Raw genomic sequence first — 23,490 nt, forward strand, 5'->3', positions numbered from 1 at the left:
ATACCATCTTTCTATTTGCTGTCTTTTTTAAGTTCTATTTTTCCTCTTTTTGCTGTCCACCCTGGATTCTTGTAAGAGCCCAGGACAGTTCCTTTTCTGTAGTCTTGATCCTTCTTACCCACTTTCCCTACTATTACGTAAGACTGATTCATTTTTTAGCATTTACTCTTGTATATGTCTCTGGTTTAAATAATTTTCATGGTGTCCCATTACTTTGAGGAGATGTTAAACTCCTTAGCAAATGCAGATTGTCCTAATAAGGTCCACAACCTGGTCTATAAGTGTCCTCAAAGGATATTCTAACACCACCCTCTATACCATTACTGAGGTGTGCATTCTGTCTTGAATGCTTTCTCTACCATTCTCCTTTCTACCTCCCAGCAACTATGGTGCCTTCAGTAAACAGTGCAGCATATCTTCCCTTGCTAAAGCCTTCCCTGGGTTTCCAGCTGCTATAGCTTCCCCTCTCTATAGGTCCCTATGTGCACTCCTCTCCTTATCCACTGTATGATACGCTTTACTTTCAAAATTTTCATCACCAACGCTAACTTCTTAAGGATCTGTCTTTTGGTTTGTATTCTCAGTGCCCACTCTTGATCATTATCAACAGCTCAAGTTCCCAATGTCTTCCTGGGTTATTTACTCTGGATAGAGGTAATCATGGATTTGAGATGGGGGTAGAGCTGAAAGTACTAAAAAGCAAAATCAGGGCTCAAAAAGGATTAGAAGTGGCAGTGCAAGCAAACGACTCCATTAACAGGCAGTATCAGGATCCTGCAATTTCTTCCTTTCAGAATAGACAGACAGTGGGAGAAGCATGAGAGTACTGGGTGTTTTAAAGTCATCCACTGACCTGGAGATGGGTTTGGAAAGGGTAGGGCAAAGGGCTCAGGTCTGAGACGGTAGCTACAAAATTACTGGGGTTTGAAGGAGCTTATTTACTTCTTAGAAGCTCCTTGGTAGCAAAGCAGGAGAAGCCAGTGGCAAGAGAAAGGCCCGCACAATCAGAGAAAATCATGTCACCATTCAACTCAGTTGATCATACTCAAAGAACCTTAACCTTATTCTCTAGTCTTAGATAAAAATATTCCAATCTTTATCATAATAATTTTATTTGAAATTAATACAAGATATGGAGTTCTACATTTTTAATATCTTTGTATGTCTAGAATTTAAATATGACATTGATTTAATTAAATTCCATTTTTTTTCTAACAGTAAGAATATAGGAAATATGTTTATAACACTTTTAATTTCCCCTATGGCATTAACTGTGATTATAGCATACATTACATTATATTTCCTAGACAGCATACTATTTTCTTTGCTGAATAGTTTAGTTCCTAATCAAGCTTTTATGGCTTCTTTAGCCTCTTACCAATGAGAACATGGTCTTCATCTGATTTTGTGGGAACATATACACTTTTAGCCACTATATGACATATCTGCTATCTTCTTTATTGTGTTTTACCAGTTCTCAATAAATTGTCAATGTGGTGGAGGTACCCAGTGAATGGTGGCCAAATAAATAAACCCACAGCTGTATTATTCAGCAGTAACTGATTAAATGACTGACTGAATAAATGGAGCCTCAAAACCTCACCACTGTGGTTCTATTTATTAGTTTTAAGTGTTATATTATTATACTGGAACTATATGGGGTGTGTGTGTGTGTGTGTGTGTGTGTGTGTGTGTGTGTGTGTGTGTCTGTGTGTGTGCATGTGTGCATGTGCTAGCAGAGGTCAGGGGGTAAAATTATGGAGCTGGTTCTCTCATTCTACCTTTACCTGGATTCTAGATCAAACACAGGTTGTCAAGGTCTTGTGCGGCAGCCCTTTTACCTGTTCAACTAGTTTGCTATCCCAATTTATTCCACTAATTAAGAAAAAAATAATTATGATCATCTAAGAGAAAATGATTTGTACTGTGACATCAATTCCTACCATTTTAAATACAGGGCAGCATTATAGTTGAATTTCAGCATGAATAGGTTTCATGCCAGACTTAGCATTAGTAGTAGACAGACTGAATACACTTTTGACTTCATGGAGAGTCTATGCACTTACTTGGGCAACAGTATTAAATAGCCCACAGCAGTAATAAGAGCCCTAAAATGTGTTAGGTTTAAACATTTGGCTACTTTATTTTCCATCCAAGTAACCAACATTTAAAAGTTAAAAGCCATGAGATCTCCTTAATTAATATTTTAAAATTTAGTGTTTTAGATACATTTTGAAAAAAAACCTAACTTTATAAACAAGCAAACCACAATTATTTATAGACTTTGTCCCATAGGTTTTACTCAGCAGATTTAAGTTGGGGCCATAATCTTCATTTTTCAATCGCTTCTATTTCAGTTGTTTCCGACAAGGTATAATTTTGCTCATGTCAACACACAGGTGAATTTTCCAATATTTGGAGTTATTTTGGGTCATAATGCTCAAGATGGCTGGAGGTGCTAGTAGCATCCAGTGAAGAGTAGCAAGAGGTCCTGCTAACACACTATAATGGCCAGGCTAAGAGATGCTGGTATGTGTTAGAAAGACAGAGAGGGCAAAGGCTACGATGCCAACTCATCCAGGACTGGATACATGGAAGCCATCTCAATAGCTTCAATCCCAGAAGAATCTCAATTCACTGTATAGGACTTAAAATGATTCTAAAGGAGCTACTTCCTTCGCTAGAATTTCCTTTACTAAAAGTACTTTATTCTATAGAGATGTTGGTTGGGGGTATCAGTAAATCATCGATTTACTTAACAGTGTAAGCACACACAGTAGCTTATGTTCCTAAAGTAACCTGAAAGTGAGAGAGCAACTCCTGGACAACAAAACAAAACAAACAAAACAATTACTCACACTCCCTCCACCACCACCACCACCAAAAATCAAATTAAACCAACAAAACAATGAACCAACCAAAAAAAGATGTAAATGTTCATTTCACTCATTTAACAAATACTCTCTTCATGGTTGGCCAAGTAGTTCATTGGTAGATCAGTTGTCTAATACACAGGTTTTGATCTCTACACTGACAAGCAACACACACAATCGCACTCACATTCACATTCACACTCACACTCACACTCACACACACACACACACACACATGCACACACACACACAAGTACTCTCCCTTTAATATATAATTATACATACTTGGAATTTACACACAAAAAACCACAGAATACTCTTATCGCTCATTGATATTTTTGACCAATTTCATTATAGTTTCAATTGATCTCTGCACTGCTACCTGCTGGAGAGATAGCTCAGTATTTAAGAGCACTTGATGTCCAATCAGGGAAGCTGGACTTTGTATTCTAGCACTCAGTTAGAAACAGTTCTACCTATAAACCCTGTAAGCCTGTCTCCGAGGAAGATGGAATTTGGAAGATCACTCCATCTTTATGGCTTCCAACCTAGCCAAAGAAACATGAACAATAGGTACAAGGAGAGATCTTGCCTCAAGTAAGCCCAAGGAAGATTGTAGAAAAGCACACCAGGTGCCTCTTGGCACACATTCAAGTGCATTTGCCCACACATATATGTGCATACTCAACATAAACAAATTCACACAAATCAATATAATAATAAATATTTTGAAGATATTATTGCCAGTCTGTGGACATGCGAGCTGCCAATCAGAAGTAAAACATGTGCCTAGCATGTACAAAAGCTCGGGTTTGAGCCCTGACTACCCCCAAAAGATACTTTGGTTTGCATATAACAACTGTAGAGACCTGATTTTGCAACACATTTTAAAATAGAATGTAATAGGACAATTCTCTTTAGGGCATCAAATATCCTCCACTATTTAATCATTTGTTTCCTTAAAATTAAATTATTATTCTCCACTGTTTCAGGACAAATGCAAGCCTCCTTTTCTAAAACTTTAATATGAATGCCCAAGAGGTGTTTCTTTCACCAACTGTGGTTGATTTACCGTTTAGCAGAACAAATTAAGAACTTATCAGTAATTATGAAAATAATTTCCTTCTTATATTGAAATACTTTGCAGTGCTTCAGTTTAGCCCATCATTATTCTGGGTGGCATAGGTGTTGTTGAAAGACAGCGTGAAAATAAGACCCTGAATTATGAATTTGTCCTGTGAACGCTGAATCACTTTGTATTTTCCATGGCAAAACAACCTACTCCTTGCTGGAAAGAGCACAGGAAGAACACTTTACTCTTCAAGAACACCCAGCAGTGTGTACAATGTATACCCAGAACTAGACCACTATGCACTTTGAAATTATATCTTATTCTTTATATGTTCATTTACTGTCTATAATGTTTCTACCACTATAAAGAAGGAATAAACTACATAAATTTGATATAATTTTAAATAATTCATTCCATTGCAATTTAGTAAACATTTATTAAATACTCTGGTCCAGACACTGTGGTTTGTACTAGAAAAACTGAAATGCCATCACAAACCAAGGGATTCAGAGAAATCCATGGATGAAGACAGGCCTCCCAGTGAAAGTTAATGTTATGGTGACAAGTCTTATATACATGCACCTCTCAAAAATGGATTTTCTCGGTCTTAGTATTTGAAGCAGAGCAAACATTTTGAAAACTTTCAGGTCAGGGTGAACGATTTATTAACAGAGGAATTGCACTGAGCTAAACTGTGTTTCCATTCTAGCGCTAGTTAGAAGATGGGGGCTCATCTATAACACAGCTGCAGGATTTCTAAATTTCTAAAGCCGACATCTTTCTAAATAATGGAATGTGATTTCTTTCATTGCAACATAGCCTATCCATTTCCAGACCAGTTCCCTGGATTTTCCGCAGTTCCAGTTGCATGCAGAAGTTCTTTTACTTTGCTGTCATGGTTGTATGCTTTTACAGCTCTAATGGACTGGGTAATTTCTAAACAACGGAAGGTTACAGCTAAGAAATCCAAGAGCAAGGTTCCAGTTAATCAGTGTCTGGTCATGGGATATTTCTCACACACCATGCCTTCCAGTGTACTCGTTACTGCTGCCTGTTCTGTAGCAAAGAATTTAACAAAAGCAACTCAAAGGAAGATAAAATTAATTTGGCTCATGGGTTTGAAAGGTAACAAGTCTGTCGGAGGAGGAAGGCATGATAGCTTTCATTCATTCCACAGAAAGTTAAGAGAGGAAAAGTGTAGTACTCCACTTTCTTTCTCCTTTTTTTTAGACTGAAACCCCAGCCCATGGGAGAATGCCCGCTACATTCAGGTTGGGTCTTCCCTCTTCCTTTAAGTCTTTCTGGTAGCACTTTAAAGACATTCCCAGAGGTGTGTTTCCATGCCACTGTCAATTGACACTGAAGATTAACCATCACACATGAATAAAAGGACAAACACATTCTCTGGGCACTCTGAGAATACATGATATACTTTTTCGTCTCCCCACGCTCCTACACACAGACTATTTCAACATTGGAAATTTAGTATGCAAGTTGTTAGGACAACCGAATAATCATAGATTCCTATACGTTCAGTAGATAGTGATGAACTTAAAGTCCAGTCCAAAACTTCTAAGTCTTATGTATCTCCTGAGTTTTGACAATAAAAGTGAAACTTAATAAGAAAGATTCTATATTCTATATATATATATATTCTATATTCTATAATAGATATAATATATATCCTAGTAAACAAAACTTCATCTTTTAATCATAGCTGTTATTTTTTGAGTGACAGGAGATGTGTGATAAGAAACTGTCCTTTCTCTCTTGACATAGCCTACTAAGAACATTACCCAGGAACAATCCTGGCTTTGTGCTATTGTGGGGAACTCAGGGCAATGGTTTTCTCTGAAACAAAGTTCAACTGTAGCAAGAAAAAAGAAAGGAAGAGAGAAAGAAAGAAAGAGAGAAAGAAAGAAAGAAAGAAAGAAAGAAAGAAAGAAAGAGAGAAATTATAGAATGCAAGTTCACACTAGAGCTATTTGTATAACTTAGAAAAGAGAATACACAGCCTCATATGTACTACGTGTTGAAGATAACAATATCTTTTTAAGTAGAGATTTCCAAATTACTCTCTACCCTTAGACTGGGCTGTCATATATTTTTAAATGTTTTCTTTGGGTTTCAGTATTTTCAAATTCTCATCTGTGACAGCAACTCAGCTTGACTCCAAGTATAGTTTGCAAAATATTGTGACTTGATTTATAGCCCTCATGCATAATTACTTCATGTACATTATACCAACAAGTGAAAAGAGTTAAACAGAGAGCTTTAGTTTCTCCTGAAATCACTAATACTACATGGATTCTTTTTCTTTTCTTTTCTTTTCTTTTTTTTCGGAGCTGGGGACCGAACCCAGGGCCTTGTGCTTGCTAGGCAAGCGCTCTACCACTGAGCTAAATCCCCAACCCCCTGGATTCTTTTACTGCAGGCATCCACTGGGATTTTCCCAGCAGTGCTCAAAGTATACAACTCATGATTTTACTAAGTAAATGTGAAAATAATTTTACATAGATCTCATATTAATGAACGTTCATCCAACCTACATTTTACTTATTTTAAAAAAATTAGTCAACATTCAAAGATGTGTGTGTGTGTGTGTGTGTGTGTGTGTACATATGCGTGTGCATATATGACTACTTGCTGTTGTAGTTTACATATTGTTTGAATGTATCCTTAAGGATTTACATTAAAGTTTTTTTCAAACAGAATGAGATTAAGGGGTAAAGGCTAGTGGAATGAGGTCACGGGGAGGGGCTTCTCTCTGTTTCCTGCTTTTGTCAAGTCATTTGCCATAAAGTCATTTTAGGAACCAATTCTATTTTATTTAGCCATTCAGACATCAGAACTCTGAGCTATATAATTTTCCCAGCCTCAAGCATTTCATCTAAGTAATGGAAAATAAACTAGTAACACCTGTTCAATACCATCTAAGCACAATCATTTGCTAAAATTGATTATTGAGAATTTGTAGCACGAACTTGTAAAGTGCTTTTTCTCCATGGTACAAGTAGACAGTTTTGATGCTTAAAATACACGAAGGAAATAGCATATTAAATATTAAAGAAAATGTCCAGTCTGTTGTTCATAAGATGCATAAGTAAAGGAAATTTTAGCCCCAGTTAGTCTAATGGCAAAATGACAACAAGGAGCCAAACAGTTCTAATATTATTTAATCTGAATCATAGGAAACTTAAATCTTTTCATCGTTTAAACATTAAAACACAGATATTATTAACTTAAGAACTTTACCTAGAAAAAGAAACAAGAAAAAAAACAAGGAAACAAAAAAAGAACTTTACCTGGGGCCTAACTTTCTAGCCGCATCCAGGTTATTCTTAGTAATAGTATAGCCATTAATATTTTAACAATATAAACTTTGAATTCTGCCAAAAGAGTGTGTTGGGGGTCATCTCAGAGACACTAATAATAATATAAATTGGTGTTAAATATCAACTTAATTTAAAATATTCTTATTGATTTTATGAAATATGTAGTTTATGCAAATACTTAGCAAACTGACTTCAACCACTTTCTGAAGTAAACAAAGAAAAAGTCGGTACAAGTTAGTTCATCCAGTGTTCCTTTTGATGTAGACACTGAGTAGAGATTCTGGGGCACCTAGGAATTAGCTGATAACACTGCCTTCCCTTATTTCTCTTTAGTTATTTTTTCCTTGTCAATATTGAGAACATCCCTGAGGGGTATGACTACTTTAAATGTCAACTTTATGTAGCATGAAGTCCATGATAACAATAAACAATATAACCAGGCATCATTTGGCTATTTCTCCCACCGAGAAGCTAATGAATCGGACAACTTAGCATGAAGCAAATGTTAATTGAAACTCCTGTATTGTTTTAGCCCTGGAGTACTGCTTCTTGTGATTATTACTACTCTGTGAAACAGGCAATGTAATGACTACTTTGATTTAGAGACTATTATGGACCATAAAGAACTTAAGGTATTTCTGAGATATTAATGTATGACTGTAATAACAAATGGTTGACTATTTTTCATTTACATAAGGTTAAGTGTATAAGCATTGGACATTGGAAAGCTGGGAGTCCTTACTTCCTACCAGGTTTGTTTTTAATAATGAGAATGATCTTGAACAATATTACTCATTACAAACATGGCCTCTGCAGATCTTTCTTCACGTGGTAGGCAATTGACTACAGAAAACTAGGATCTACTATCTCTGTATGTATTTGCAGCTAGAAAATTTTGCATAAGTAAGTCTAACATGTTTTTATCTATACATTTGATTTTACTTTTAAAAAAGTCAAAGTCAACATGAGTTTTGTGTATGTATGTATGTATGTATGTATGTATGTATGTATGTATGTATGCTCTGCACAAGTGAGATTAGTACTAAAAGATATCAAAAGAGGACTTGGAAGGTTTTAAGCTATCATTTGGGTACCAGGAATTGAACCTATACCTTCTACAAGAGGAGTAAGTGTTCTTAACAGCCGAGCCATCTCCACAGGCCCTCAATTTGATTTTTAGTACCATCTAAGAATATTAAAGAATCTACCAATTCCGTAACTTAAATTTTTTAACTCATTAAGCAAACGAACTAAGAAGAAAGAAACAAACAAAAGCTCTTGTTTTAAATAAATAAATAAGGGTGTTTTTCGTGGCTAAAGCTGTTAGCTGTTTTAACATCAGGTGATGTTTAGTTTCCATTCCATTGTTTATTTTTACCATTTTTCCGACATCAGGCAGTTTAATTGAAGAGTTAGAATAATGATCATTCAAGGGATTGGGAGAAAGACATTTAGTGAATAGGCAGAAGAAAGGAAGACATAGGAGAAGTAGACCCGGAAAACTCCGTCATTGAACATGGAGCTGCATACATGACTCAGGAAGGCAGTGAAAGGATCTTGCAGGGAACTTGCCAAACCAACACAGTGGCATATTGGAATGAGTTGAATGACTATGAATGTAATAATTCCACTAAGCTGCATGGTTTATTCTTCTGATCCTAACCCAAGAGAAGCGTTTACCTATGTTGGCTATATTTGTATCACTTTCCCACAAAACCGTCCTTATTTAAGCCCCATATGGCAGGTGTTTGAGAATGTTAACTGCTTCACGTGTCAAGACTTTCAGTAGTGGGAAATATAATAGGTTCTCCAGAAATACTTGTCAAATGAATTAGTGAACATATAGTGCGCTTTCACAAAATCTTTTAGTAAGTAGAAATTTACAAATATTAATGTAGTATATTTATTGTCTTCAAATACTTAAATACAAGTGGGAATTTTAGAGTGCTGTGATACTGAGCAGAAAATATAAAGGTTATAAAACATGTATTCCCAAGACCCTTTGAAGTAGTATTTGCTGAGAGAACTATTATGTGACACCATTGTGGTGTTTAACGTAAGTGTGAGGAGATACACATTTCGATTTCTATTCCCAGAAATAAGACCTTTAAATAACAAATTTGGCATTTTAATTCTGGTAAAAACCCCAGACTATAAGTAAAAAACATGATCTAGTGGCTTGCTGCTTGTGTTACAACATAGAAGAGGTCCAGGAACCCCAATCTCAATCCAGTGTGAACCATCCTGAGTTCAAGCACTATCATCAAGCACAGGAAAATATCAATCAGCCTTGGTGACATGTGCCTTCATCCTCAGCCTCAAGATATTTTCAGTCATAATTTGAAAAGTACAATTAACATTTCATAACCTAGTATCCTGAAACAATAAAGTAGTGTGAGTGAAAATTTGAGGGGGAAAGGGAATATGAATGGCTATACTAGATTTAAATAAAAATTTTTAGTAAGATTTTGAAATCAACTGTGTTTATGGAGTTTAAAAAAGACACAAATATTAATAGATTTGGACTGGAGATATGGCTAAGTGGTTAAGAGTGCTGGCTGCTTTCCAAGAGGTTCAAATACCGGCACCATGCTTGGTATCTCAAAACCATTTATGAATCAAGTCTCTGGAGATATAACACTCTCTTTTCTCTCCAAAGGTATTGTGCATGTTCATGGTACATAGACATACATACAAGAAAAATATCAATGCACATAAAATAAATAAATTTAAAATAATATATTGGCAGAAAAATAGGAAATTCTGCAAAGTAATAGAATAGATAAAAGATGATAAAATAAAGTTTCTAGAAATGTGATAATTATTAATTTACACACAAGCTTTGTGAATGATTAACAATTTAGACAAAACTGAAGATGGAATTAATGAACTGGATGCCCCATTAAAATGGAAAATTGAGAAATTATATAATTGAACCTTTGCATCACTCTAACACGACACCCAAGACTGGGTAACTTGATAAGCAATAGGACTTTATTCTGGAAGAACAAGGTTAAGATCCTGGATCTGGTGATGGTCTGGCAGCCCTGGGGTGGCACAAGGCATCACAAGGCAAGAGACAGCATTGAGAATACTCTTTTTTTTATGAAGTCAACATCATGCAATCATGGAGCTCACTGAGATGATCTAATTTATCTTCATTGCTCCCAAAGACCCCTCCTGTGAGCACCATAGTCACAGTTCTACCTTCTTGATAACACATGATGGAAATTCTAACTTCCACACATGAACTCAAACTATACTCAGATCACTGCACAGGAACAAAAGTATAATAATGCTAAGCAGAAATATGGAAGAGAGGTGAAACAAGAAGTTCAAGAGAAAACTTTTAGAATTCTACACAAAGATGAGACAGCTTATAGGAGAAGCTCTGTTTGGAAAGATGACTGATTCCAGAGGTAATGAAGCATCGATCCGCTGTACCCTTGGGTAGCCCATGCTGACCCAAGATTGCAAACATTTTCATTAATTTATTCTGATGTGAACTATAATCAATACTACTTGTGTGCCAGAAAAGGAAAAATGCTTGAAAGTTGTATTTTTGACAGTGGTGGGCAATTTGTTTAACATATACAAGAGTTAAAGACTACATATCTTAGCATTGTGGGCACAGTAGACTCTGCTTTGACTCAGCTTTGTGGCTGTATAGAGTACAACTTCAAACAACAAGGAGGCATGGCCAGCCTCACAAAACTTCATTCACAAAAGCAGAATGAATATATATATATATATATATATATATATATATATATATATGTTGTTGTAATTTAAAACATCACATAAAAACATTATTTAAAAAACATTTTAAAGATAAAAAGGAAAACTTTCCTAAGGAAAGCTGAAAGAAGGCCATTTTGAATCATGACATTTTGGGAAAACATGTGCTTATGGTGCTTCAACATAAAAGAATGCATAGTAAGGTAGAACAAAATTATCGACTTTTTGTTTAGTTTGTTGTGTTTTCTTCCACTGAAATTTTAAACTTATAATTTTGAAAGGAAATTAATACTTTGTATTGCCTGCCTCCTTTTTCTGAGACAGGGTCGGCCCTGGAAAGAGCCAGTATGGTCTTCCTAGCAATTTTCTGGAACTCGAGGTATAGACAGCTGAGAGGTGCCAAGTGGGTGCTGGGAACTGAATTCAGGTCTTAGAGAAAAACGAGTGCCCTTACCTGCTGAGTCATCGCTGCAGCTTCAATTTAAGCTTTTAAAAAGAAGCATCTGCATTCTGTAATAATTATCGAGCCAAAGAAAGAACAAAATCTGTTTCAAAATAGTCTAAATATGTAGTATCTAATGTGAGTCTTCTAAAAGGCATCTTCCAGGCATCACCCAGGAAATAGATTATCTTATAAATAAAATTAAGATGAGAAGTATAAGCCTGATGCATGATCAGTTCCAGTTTCTAATAATTGATGGAGACATTTCTAGATTGTTAAGGCAAAGCAGAGCAAGGAGGAATTTTTAACTCAAGAATATACCTAAAATACGGGATAGCCCTTATCATTACACAAAACTAGCTAATGGGTATGTGTTGGATATATAACACCACAAGCATATACAGCAGCACCGAAAGTGTAATGGATAAGAAATATAAATTTTGTTTCTTACGGTGCTTGGAAAAGTAAAAAAGCAAACAGTTCGCTAACTAGGAAACTAGGAAAACTGGCACCCCACCAGAAGACCAGATAGGCTGCTTTCAGAACTTCCCAATGCTGTTTATTACTCCAGACCCAATTCTTAGAGTCACCCATAACACTAAAATAGGATATCATGGGCAGCTCCCCCAACCCCCTCCATGCCTCCTGTGAATCTCTCAGACCTCTTCCTGGTTTCCCATTCCTCCAACCTCCAACACCAGCATCCCCCATGAACACATGAGCCACATGGGCTAGAAAAACAAGCAACACTCAGCAAAAACATTCGATGAAAACTCTAGAAAGGGAAGAGAAAACAAGGGGGAAAAACCTCCAGCTGAGCTAAGAAAAACCCAGAAATCAGCACTTAAATCCAGATCCTAGATGCTAGCTTAAGAACACAATCAATATGTCTCCACCAGAGTCCAGCTATCCCACTACAGCAGGCACTGATTAACCAAACATAGCTGAAGCACAAGAAAATAACCATATAACCAAGGCATGGTGGGAACAGTGATCTCAGAGCTGGATCCCACCCAGCTAGCTTATTGGCTGTGCTTACAAAGGTAGGCAGATCTCTGAATTCAATGCAATGTTAAGAAAAATGTGCTTGCTGTATCTTTCTAATAATCAATGGGCTGGAGTCATGAAATGCTAATTCTTGAGATAATCAAAAGGGAACTTAGAGTAAATGACTGAATTTATATGCAAGTAAAAGACAGGGCTTTAGTTTGTGAGAGCTGAGGTATGTAGATGAATTGTCTAATGATCTCCAAATAAAGCTGTCTTGAGCAGAACACAGGCCATCAGCTTATACCCCATGATTTTTTTCTTTGCTATTCTCAAACAGTCCTTCTCTCAGGAATCACTCTCCATGCTGAGGCTAGTCCTTGGCACATGCATAATTATCACACTGCATAAAATTCAAGTCCAACTGGATCAAAGATCCCAACATAAAACTAGACACACTGAGCCCGAGAGAAGAGAAAGCAACAGCGTTGAATGCATTGGCTCAGAAAACACTTTCTGAGCAGAACACCTATTGAACAGGCACTAAGATCCATAATGGAAAGAACATTGTTAATTGGACAATGAGGCAGTCTATGGAATGAGAAAAGATTTCTATTAACTTCGTAGCTGATAGATGTGTAATACCTAAAATATATTTTAAAAAACCTTAAGAAACTAGATATTGAAAAAATAATACAATTAAAATGGGCTCCAGTTCTAAATGGAGAATTCTTAATAGAGCAATCTGAAATGGCTGAGAGATGCTTAAGCACATATTTAACATTCTTATCCATGAGAGAAATGCACACCAAAATGACTTCGAGATTCTATCTTCTACTTGTCAGAAGGGCTAACATCAGTAACATAAATGACAGCTCATGCTGGCAAGGAAGTAGATCAATGGTAATACTCCTTCATTGCTTGTAGGAGTTCAAGCTTGTAAAACCACGATGGAAACTAAATATGGTGGTTCCTCAGAAAATCGAGAATCGATCTACCCCAAGACCCAGCTATGCCCACTTTTGGGCATATATCCAAAGAACTTTCTATCCTACCACAAAGACATTTGCTCGACTATGTTCATAGCTGCTTTATTCATATAAGCCAGAACAGGAATCAATCTAGGTGTCCCTCAAATGAAGAATAGATAAACTGAAGATAATGTGGTACATTTATACAATGTTGTATTACTCAGTGCTTTCTTTTAAAAACATGCTTTGCAGGCAAATAAATGCAACTAGAAATATCATCCTGAGTTTGGTAACCCAGAGCCAGAAAGGCAAGTATGGTATGTACTCATTCGTAAGTGGCTATTAGCTGTTAAATAGATGATAATTATGCTATTATTCATAGTAGGTAAGGGAGGTCTATAGGGCAGAAGCATGGAATTCCCTCAGAAGAGGTAGTAGAATATGTTCTGAGTATGGTATGTGGGCAGTGGGGATGGGAACAGGAGGGATCAGGTGTGAGGTGGGAGATGGATGGATGAGAGAGAGTGGAAAGAGGAAGCTGGAATTTTGGCCTGACTTAGGTGGTGGTGTAGTGTAGTGTAGTGGAAACTTCCTGTAATCTAAAAAGTTGACCTTGTAGGACTCCTAGTAATGGAAGACATGGAGTCTGACCTGGCCATTTGTAGCCAGGCATGACTTCCAGTGGTGGAACTGGGCTACATTTGGTTGAGTTGTTGGCTGAAGAGGTCCTATGGAGATCCCTAAACCCAGGCTGATGCTAGGACACAAGGTCACTTTCTGAAAACTGACAGTAGGGTCCCATTGCTGACAATAACCTGCACACAGGTAAATGAACATAGAGGAATCAATCTGATGGAGGTTGGAGCCTTCACCCTCAAGTCCTGATCCTTTTGGTGCAAGAAGGTATTCCGTGGCTACGGAAACAGAAATACCTGGACACCAACCCAGCCACAAATCACTGCACCTAAAATCTGTCCTGCCTGCAAGATGTGCTCAGGCAATGGTGGCACAGAACTTTTGTGAGTTAATTATTGGTTGTGAATTAAACCAACCAATATTTGGTTTAATTAGAGGTCAATGCCACAGGAGGGAGGTCATGTCTTACACTACTACTTGGATGACCAGGAACTGGAGACTGGATAGCCCAGAGACCTAGGATACCACAAACCAAGACTGGAAAAAAAATGAATGAAATGATTGATTCTGAATGACATTCCACTATACTCATAGATGGGTGCCATGTCCAATTGTCATTAGGGTGGCTTCCTCCTGCAGCAGATGAGAGTAGGTGCAGAGATCCATAGCCAGACATTAGGCAAGAGACAGTCTAAAGCTGAAGTCTCCATTGGGTCTTTCACCTCTAAGATCAGGGAATAAGCAGAAGTGGGGACGAAAGGGTCACAGAAGTTGGAGGATACCAGGATAACTTGGCCAATTATGCAGCCCTCACAAGGGCTCACAGAGACAGGAAAGAAAAGCACAGGGTTTAGGTAAAATAGAGTGATTTAAATTGAACAAGGGACATGGAGCAAGTGGTCAGAATAATCTATAGAAGGAAACACAACGAAGACTATTGAAGCATAGAATACATGTAAAGTGAAAGAAAAACTACTTCAGTACTCCTCAGTACACTTATTTTGTGGTACTGTATTTTAATTTTCTGCTATTATGCTGCATATCCAGTCTTTGTTTTTCTTTTGAGATAAATTCTTACTATATTATTGCCCAAGTTGGTCTTCAATTCACTCTGTAGCCCAGACGTCTTAAAGTGGTGATCCTTTGACCCCAGCTTCGTAAAATCTGTGAGGCAACAGTCCTATATCCATAGGGATGAGGAACAGGCCTCATAAGGAAAACGTCATTTAAATTATGAGATTTCTATATGTAGCCAGTATGAGGGATTCAATGAGACAGTAATAAATACTCCCAAGACAGTTTCATTTAAAACTGAAGCTCTCAATTATTACATACAATGTAACACTTGTATAAAAATAGTGTTGACATCTATGATTGCATACTCATGTACGTGTATAAATGGATATCAGAAGTTATACACTGCAAGCATGGCCTTCGTGATGGGTAGATATGGAGACACAAAGTGAGATCAATGGGAGTTTTGATCTTAGCAGCATGTTTTAAAGTTGTGCAAGTAATATATAATTATGCATTTGTCCTGAAATTAAAAATGATTCTTTAAAAAAATTAAAGAATTTGATTTGATAAACCAAAATCAAAACACATAATCTTAACTTCATGAGTAGAATATTGAAATTACCACGTAAGCTGGGCATGGTGGGGCAATCCCTGATTTTGTAGGTAGAGGCAGAAGGACTTCTGTGAGTTTGAGAACAGTCTGATCTATATAAATAGTTCCAGGGTACCCAGGTCTACATACTGAGACCTCAAACTTAAATAAACAAACCAATGAGGTGTTTATTTCATTCCATTCCTGGATAGAAAGAAATCTTACTATCCATCCATTATTAATTGTATGTAATAAGTTTATCTTCAAACTTAAAAATTGCATTACTAAAATTATTGTACACCTTAACATGAAATACAATTAAATTGAGTAGATCTGAAAAGAAACTGCAGAGTTACCTTGCCTTCACTGTTTAAAACTCACTTAGGAAAGATTTTAGGCAGAGACACACTTTGGAAAAAGTGTGCTGAGATAAATTTTCTCACTCTAGAAATCTGTTTGATCCTTTACCAGATTTATCTAGGAGGCAAGTGAGAGCAATATTGGTCTTCCTAGGTGACCTGGTTAGTGCTGTAAAAACACATACATCCCCTCCTCAACGATTTCCCTCAAAGACCATGTACAAGCTTAATTTTGCCAAGTTACTGATGTTCTCTGAGATAGATGCGCGTCAACTCACAAGCAGATGCTGAGAAAAAAAGATTATGATTGATTTCTGAGGTTAACCCTAACTCCGGACATCACACAACAACAGCTTTATAAATTAAAACTACCACCTGCCTTCTGAAATGATACCAAAAAGATATCAACCTGGGGGATGCTTCTTGTCATGTTGAAATGTCCCATTAGTAGTGCTAATTAGGTTTTTTAAACAGTTTTTTGGCATCAATAAAGTCATATATTCTTTTCAGTAAAAAAATATCAAGTTGCTGAATATTCACTGGCTTACACAATTTCAATATAGTTTCGCCAAAGAATATGAAATATCATGCATTTTTCTTTAATAGAAAACATCCATTGAGATTGTTATAACAATTTACCCTTCTTTGATCATAAATCTTCCCAAGTAACAGAATACACAACCAACATTTTTCTCCAACAGTTGGATGATATTGCAAAGTTTTGGAAAAATATTACTACGATAAATTTCTCAACAATATTTTTAAAAGAAAGCACTAATGACATGCATCAGAATATTTAGCCCATGTTACCACCGGAACAAGTTTTGCTTCTCCTATGGCTCTAGAGCTCCAAGAAACAACTCATAAAATATCAGAAATTATGCCTCAAATAATTAATAATATTACTGACTTTGTCTTCATGATAAAAACTAATTTAAAAACTCCACCAAGTACTCTAGGCTCAAACATAATTATCATTCCTAGAGTTCTAACAACAGTCCCTTTTAGACTCTCTGATGAGAAACTGTAATATCATAAACATTCTTAAAGATAGATCATATTTAGAATGAATGGCACTAGGAAAATGATCCAAGAACACACATCTGGCAGTATTATCTGTGGGATTCATTTGCACTTATTGGGCCCCCATTCAACAACACAAATCAGAGGAAAGGAAAAAAGAGTTCAGAATACACATGACTCTAAGGATTAACTCTTTTTTACCTTTCCCAATCAAAACCTCAGATTTATCATTGCTCTGATGATGAGCTTAACCAGACACAGCAACTAACTATCTGAATAGCAATGAAAAAAAAAATGGAAGACGTACTCTTGTTTGTTTAGTGCCATTACTTTCTTTTGTCTGCATGAATTCACAAAAATATATGAATAGATATTAAAAACAATTCGGTTTAATAACTGTACATGTTATAATGTTCATATATATTTATTTATCACTTCTGTAACAGACTCCAGCTCATGAATGTTTTCATTAAATGACCAGAGACCTCACTGTATCCTGCTACGAGGCTAACCTGAATTACTAAGGCATGATGAGAAAACATTTGAGATTTTACAACCCTAAATTATCAGAGCTTAAAAATATCCCCATTGAATTTGTATCCTAATATGCCTTACACATTATATAATTCTATCTGCAAAAGTAACTGATGGTATTGTGATCCCAGAAACGTATTAATCATGCTGCCCTGCAGGCTCAAGAGGAGGGTGTCTTCAGAGAAAATCCCACATCCCACCGAGTTACAGTCTAGTTAAATATCAAATAGCTAAAATTAGTTGATGTACTTTGAATATCAATCACAATGCAATATTGCAAAGCATCGACCACTTACGATTTTGAGTCATCCCATAGAACGCAATATGGGTTCAAAGTGCCCTAAAAATAAACAAAGAATAAAATATACCATAAGTCCACATATAAATATTGATGAGTTGTCTGAAATACAAAATGAAGGATGATTATAATCTCTCAGTAAAAGGCATGTTAAAGATATACCACAAAGTAATTTTTTCTGTTAGAAATCTACATTTCTTCAGAGACTTGATATTCTTGTCATATAGATCTTTCACTTGCTTAGTTAGAGTCACACCAAGATATTTTATATTATTTGCGACTATTGTAAGTGGTGTCATTACCCTAATTGCCCTAATTTCTTGCTAAACCAATTTATTCGTTGAGTACAGGAAGGCTATTTGATTTGTTTGAGTTAATTTTATATCCAGCCACTTTTCTGAAGTTGTTTGTGAACTATAGGAGTTCTCTGGTGGAATTTTTAGGGTCACTTAAAGTATAATATCATATTATCCACAATAATAGTGATATTTTGACTTCCTACTTTCCAATTTGTATCCTGTTGATATCCCTTTGTTGTCTAATTGCTCTGGCTAGAACTTTGAGTATTATATTGAATAGAAAGGGAGAGAGTGGAAAACCTTGTCTGGTCCCTTATTTTGTAGAAATTGCTTTAAGTTTCTCTCCATTTAGTTTGATGTTGGCTACTGGTTTGCTGCATATTGTTTTAATTGTGTTTAGGAATGCTATACTATAGAGCAGTAGCGATAAAAAAAAAACAGCATGGTAGTGGTACAGAAACAGGCAGTAGACCAGTGGAATAGAATTGAAGACACAGAAATGAATTCACACACCTATGGTCACCTGATCTTTGACAAAAGAGCTAAAACCATCCAGTGGATAAAAGACAGCATCAAAAGATGCTGGTTCAACTGGTGGTCAGCATGTAGAAGAATGCAAATCGATCCATTCTTATCGCCTGTACAAAGCTCAAGTCCAAGTGGATCAAGGACCTCCACGTCAAACCAGATACACTGAAACTAATAGAAAAGTAATTGGGGAAGTGCCTCAAACACATGGGCACTGGGGAAAATCTCCTGAACAGAACACCAATGGCTTATGCGCTAAGATCAAGAATTGACAAATGGGCCTTCATAAAATTGCAAAGCTTCTGTAAGACAAAGGACACTGTCATTAGGACAAAATGGCAACAAACAGGTTGGGAAAAGATCTTTACCAGTCCTACCTCCAATAGAGGGTTAAAATCCAATACATACAAAGAGCACAAGAAGTTAGACTCCAGACAGCCAAATAACTCTATTAAAAATGGGGAACAGAGTTAAATAAATAATTCTCAGATGAGGAATATTGAATGGCCGAGAAATACCTACAAAAATGTCCAATATCCTTAGTCATCAGGGAAATGCAAATCAAAACAACCCTGAGATTCCACCTCACACCAGTCAGAATGGCTCAGATCAAAAACTCAGGTGACAGCAAATGCTGGCGAGGATGTGGAGAAAGAGGCACACTCCTCCACTGTTGCTGGGACTGCAAGCTAGTACAACCACTCTGGAAATCAGTCTGCAGGTTCCTCAGAAAACTGGACAATGTACTACCTGAGGAACCAGCTATACCACTCCTGGGCATATACCCAAATGATACTCCAACATACAACCAGGACACATGCTCCACTATGTTCATAGCAGCCTTATTTATAATAGCCAGAAGTTGGAAAGAACCCAGATGCCCTTCAAAAGAGGAATGGATACAGAAAATGGATACATCTACACGATGGAATATTACTCAGCTATCAAAAACAATGACTTCATGAAATTTATAGGCAAGTGGATGGAACTAGAAAATATCATCCTGTATCAGGTAACCAAATCACAAAAAAAAACCCACATACATGGCATGCACTAATTGATAAGTGGATATTAGCCCAAATGCTTGGAATACCCAAGATACAATTTACAGACCACATGGAACTCAAGAAGAAGAAAGACAAAAGTGTGGGTGCTTCAGTACTTCTTAGAAAGACAAAGTGTGGACCAGAGACTGAAGGAAAGGCCATCAGAGACTGCCATATATGGGAATCCATCCCACATGTAATTACCAAACCCAGTCATTATTGGGGATGCCAAGAGATGCATCCTGGCAGGAGCCTGATATAGCTGTCTCCTGAGATGCTCTGCCAGAGCCTGACAAATACAGAGGGAGATGATTGCAGCCAATCACTGGACTGAGAATGGGGTCCCCAATGGAGGAATTAGGACTGAGGTAGCTGAGAGGGTTTGCAACCCATAGCATGAACAACAATATCAACCAACTATACACCCTAGAGGTCCCAGGGTCTAAACCACCAAGCAAAGTGTACACATGGAACGACCCATGGCTCGAGCTGCATATGTAGCAGAGGGTGGGCCTTGTTGGGCATTAATGGGAAGAGAGGCCCTTATTTCTGTGAAGGCTTGTTGCCCCAGAGTAGGAAAATGCTCGGGCAGAAAGGCGAAAAGGAGTGGGTGTACGGGTTGGGAAACACCCTCATGGAGGATGGGGAGATGGATTGGGGGGTTTCTGTAGGGGAAACTGGCAAAGGAGATAACATTTGAAATGCAAATAAAGAGAATAACCAATAAAAAAGGAAACAAGCAAGGATGAGGCCCTGAAGTCTATAAAGGAACTTCCTGAATGTCTAGGAATGAGTCATTGAAGGATGAGTGATATTTGCCAGGTCAACTTTTGAATTATATTAGCACTAAACATGAGTATCGCTAAAGTTTATGAAATCCACTTAGCCTCATTTATTTATTATCAATCTTAATCGCTATGTATTAGTAATTCTATCATGTACAATTTTACTCTCAAAACAACATACTCAAGCCATCTTACTTCTTGTCAACCAAAACAATCCAGAAACTATGCCTTGAGGTGTTATGTAGTATATCATAAATATAACTCCTTTCCTGGAAGACATGGCCATAGTCCTATAGAAGTTGAAAAAGAAATATCACCTATGTAATGTTTCTATAACAAGTGGAGTGATGCATATATTACAAGGCAGATATTCCTGAGGATGAAACACATAGTCTGTGCTAATCAGCAGGTTTCATGGAAGGCATAGGTCCTCCCCACATTTTTTAAGCAAGGAGTACATCTTCATATTCACACTATGGTGCTGAAAGGGTGTACTACATAGATTTTTTTTCCCTTTCTTTATCAAATCTTATCTAGTAGTCCTTGGATTCATGGATCTAATAACTTTTCTGATAAATTCTGAAGAGTTAAAATGTTATATAAATTCTAAATAGCTAAAATGTTGCAGCATAAACTTATATCATATTTATCTAATATTTCATTCCAAGGGCTCGTTGTTCTTGGTTTAATCATAATTTTGTTGATAACTTGGAACTATACATTTCATAAATATTTAAGCCAAGTGTAGGTCTGAAAGGACCTACGTTCTAGTCCAAGAACCCAAATGGTGGCTCACAACTGTTGGTAACTCCAGTTCCACAGGATCCAATGCCTGTCTCTCACCTTTGCAAAATGTATTTTAACTACCAACCCATCTATCTAGCCTTAGTGTCTGAGATTTCTAAATTATTTCAATTCATTGCAAGTTAAAACAAGAGAAAGTAATACTAGAAAATGAATGCAATCCAATCTTAAAGCACTGGATATCTGTTTCCTTTCAGTGTCCAAACTTTACACAAAACCAGCAAGAGTGGAACACTTCTTTTGTTATTGGTTATTTTATTTATTTATATTTCAAATGTTTCCAGGTCCCTCCCTTTTCTATCCCCCTTCCTCTGCTTCTATGAGGATGCTCCCCAAGCCGCCTACCTACTCCCCTAGCATTCCCCTATTATGGGGAATCAAGCCTTCACAGGACCTAGGGCTTTCCCTCCCACTGATGCCAGATAAGGCCATCCTCTGCTACATATGAGATGGAGCCATGGGTCCCTCCATGTGTACTCTTTGGTTGGTGATTTAGTCCCTGAGAGCCCTGGGGTTTCTGGTTTATTGATACTGCTGTTCTTTCTATGGGGTTGCAAACCCCTTCAGCTCCTTGAGTCCTTCCCCTAACTCCTCCACTGGGGTTCAAAGTGGTGAGAACATTTCTTGTCTTCTTCCTCCACACTAAACTCGATTTCATCTTCTGTCTTCCTACCTTTTTACCTCTTAGCTTCTATTTCATGCTTCTTTCACTTCCTGTCATTATCAAAATTTTAATACCACCCAATGAGAATTGACATCAGTGAGAAACGTGTCATTCTATTAGTCATACATAAAATTGGTAAATGTTTCTCTGGATAGATCATGGAGTGTAGTTGCCACTGTGTAGCCTGAGGCACCATGACTAGAAACTAAACATTAGAAATTTCAGAAATATAAAGAATAGAAAATTTGGTTATCTTAATACTTGGTTAGACCCAGTTACCTATGATATATTGGGGGAAGCATGAAGAAAGAGTATCAACAAAGGAACTCTTAAAGACAACAAAGTCACTCTGAAAACTGGCTGACTGGTTCTGCCAAGAATAAACTTTGTAAATTATTCGTTATAATTTTCAGATTATTCTGTCAATGTATCAGGGACAGGCTGGTGAGAGTTACAGAAAACAGAAAGAAAAGGTAATGACAGAAACAAGCAGAATGTAAGCCAATTGGGAAGGAACCTACACAAGCTGGCTTTAAATTCATTAGCTAAAATCGTCAGGTACATGGGACAGATGGGCTAAAGACTAATTTACCAAACTGTGTGTGTAATTGACACTTAAATGCACGGAGACTGCATACATTAAAAAAGTTTAGAAAATATACAGTTATTGTCAAGTTTTTTTAAAACCAAAACAAACAAATATTCAGTCTCCGCAGGCACCATTCAAAATGGTACAATTAATATTGATTTAAAAATTCATGCTTACACACTTTTAGGCATTTTAAAAAGGCATGTGTCTCAAATTATGAGACAAGTTGGAAAAATGGAGGAAATTACAGGACTGTTGGGAATGGAAAGTAGTTTATTAATTTGGAGTCTGGTTGAAGCCTGTGGGTACCTCGGAGTCACAAACTCCAGCACAATTAACATTTGTTTGAGGCCTTTCTTTTTTCTAGCTGTAAACTGAGATGTACTAGAAATCACACAGGAAATCTCCTTTAAAAAAAATACCCTTAACCCCTTCAGTAACTCCAGTGACTTCTGGTATAGAAATGTAGAGATCCATTACACAACAAAATCCATCTGTTTCCCTAAATCTTACATATGTTCATCACTAGGATATTTGAACTATTTTCCCCCCTGAGAAGACAGTAGTCACTGTGAGTCTTGTTCTTTATCTGAGCATCGTTGTCATACCATCTTTTCCCAAATCTGTGTCAAAAATGTCTTTGTCTGGCTGGGCTGGAGAGACAGGTCAGCTATTAAAGAAATTACTGCTCTTGTAGGACAGAAGTTTGGCTCCCAGCACCCACATCAGGCAGCTCAAAATACCTTAATTACAGAGTATCCACAGCTCCTTTCCAAATACTTTGGGCTCTTGTATATACTGGACACACACACACACACACACACACACACACACACACACACACACACACACACACACGGAAATAAGTATTTAAAATGTCTTTTAATAAACTTAATCT

The 23,490-nt window shown here is 36.9% G+C and overlaps 1 protein-coding gene across 1 annotated transcript in view; it reads right to left on the minus strand.

Annotated features, from left to right (window-relative positions):
• The window catches only part of Adgrb3 (adhesion G protein-coupled receptor B3), a 718,298-nt gene that overhangs the window by 303,907 nt on the left and 390,901 nt on the right, over positions 1-23,490 (minus strand). The window contains exon 16 of the mRNA XM_032900877.1: positions 17,876-17,919. Within this exon, the coding sequence (XP_032756768.1) occupies positions 17,876-17,919 (44 nt within the window). The remainder of the gene's footprint in view (positions 1-17,875; positions 17,920-23,490) is intronic.

The sequence above is a fragment of the Rattus rattus genome, chromosome 4 (assembly GCF_011064425.1).
Source record: "Rattus rattus isolate New Zealand chromosome 4, Rrattus_CSIRO_v1, whole genome shotgun sequence".
In the NCBI taxonomy this organism is placed as follows: domain Eukaryota; kingdom Metazoa; phylum Chordata; class Mammalia; order Rodentia; family Muridae; genus Rattus; species Rattus rattus.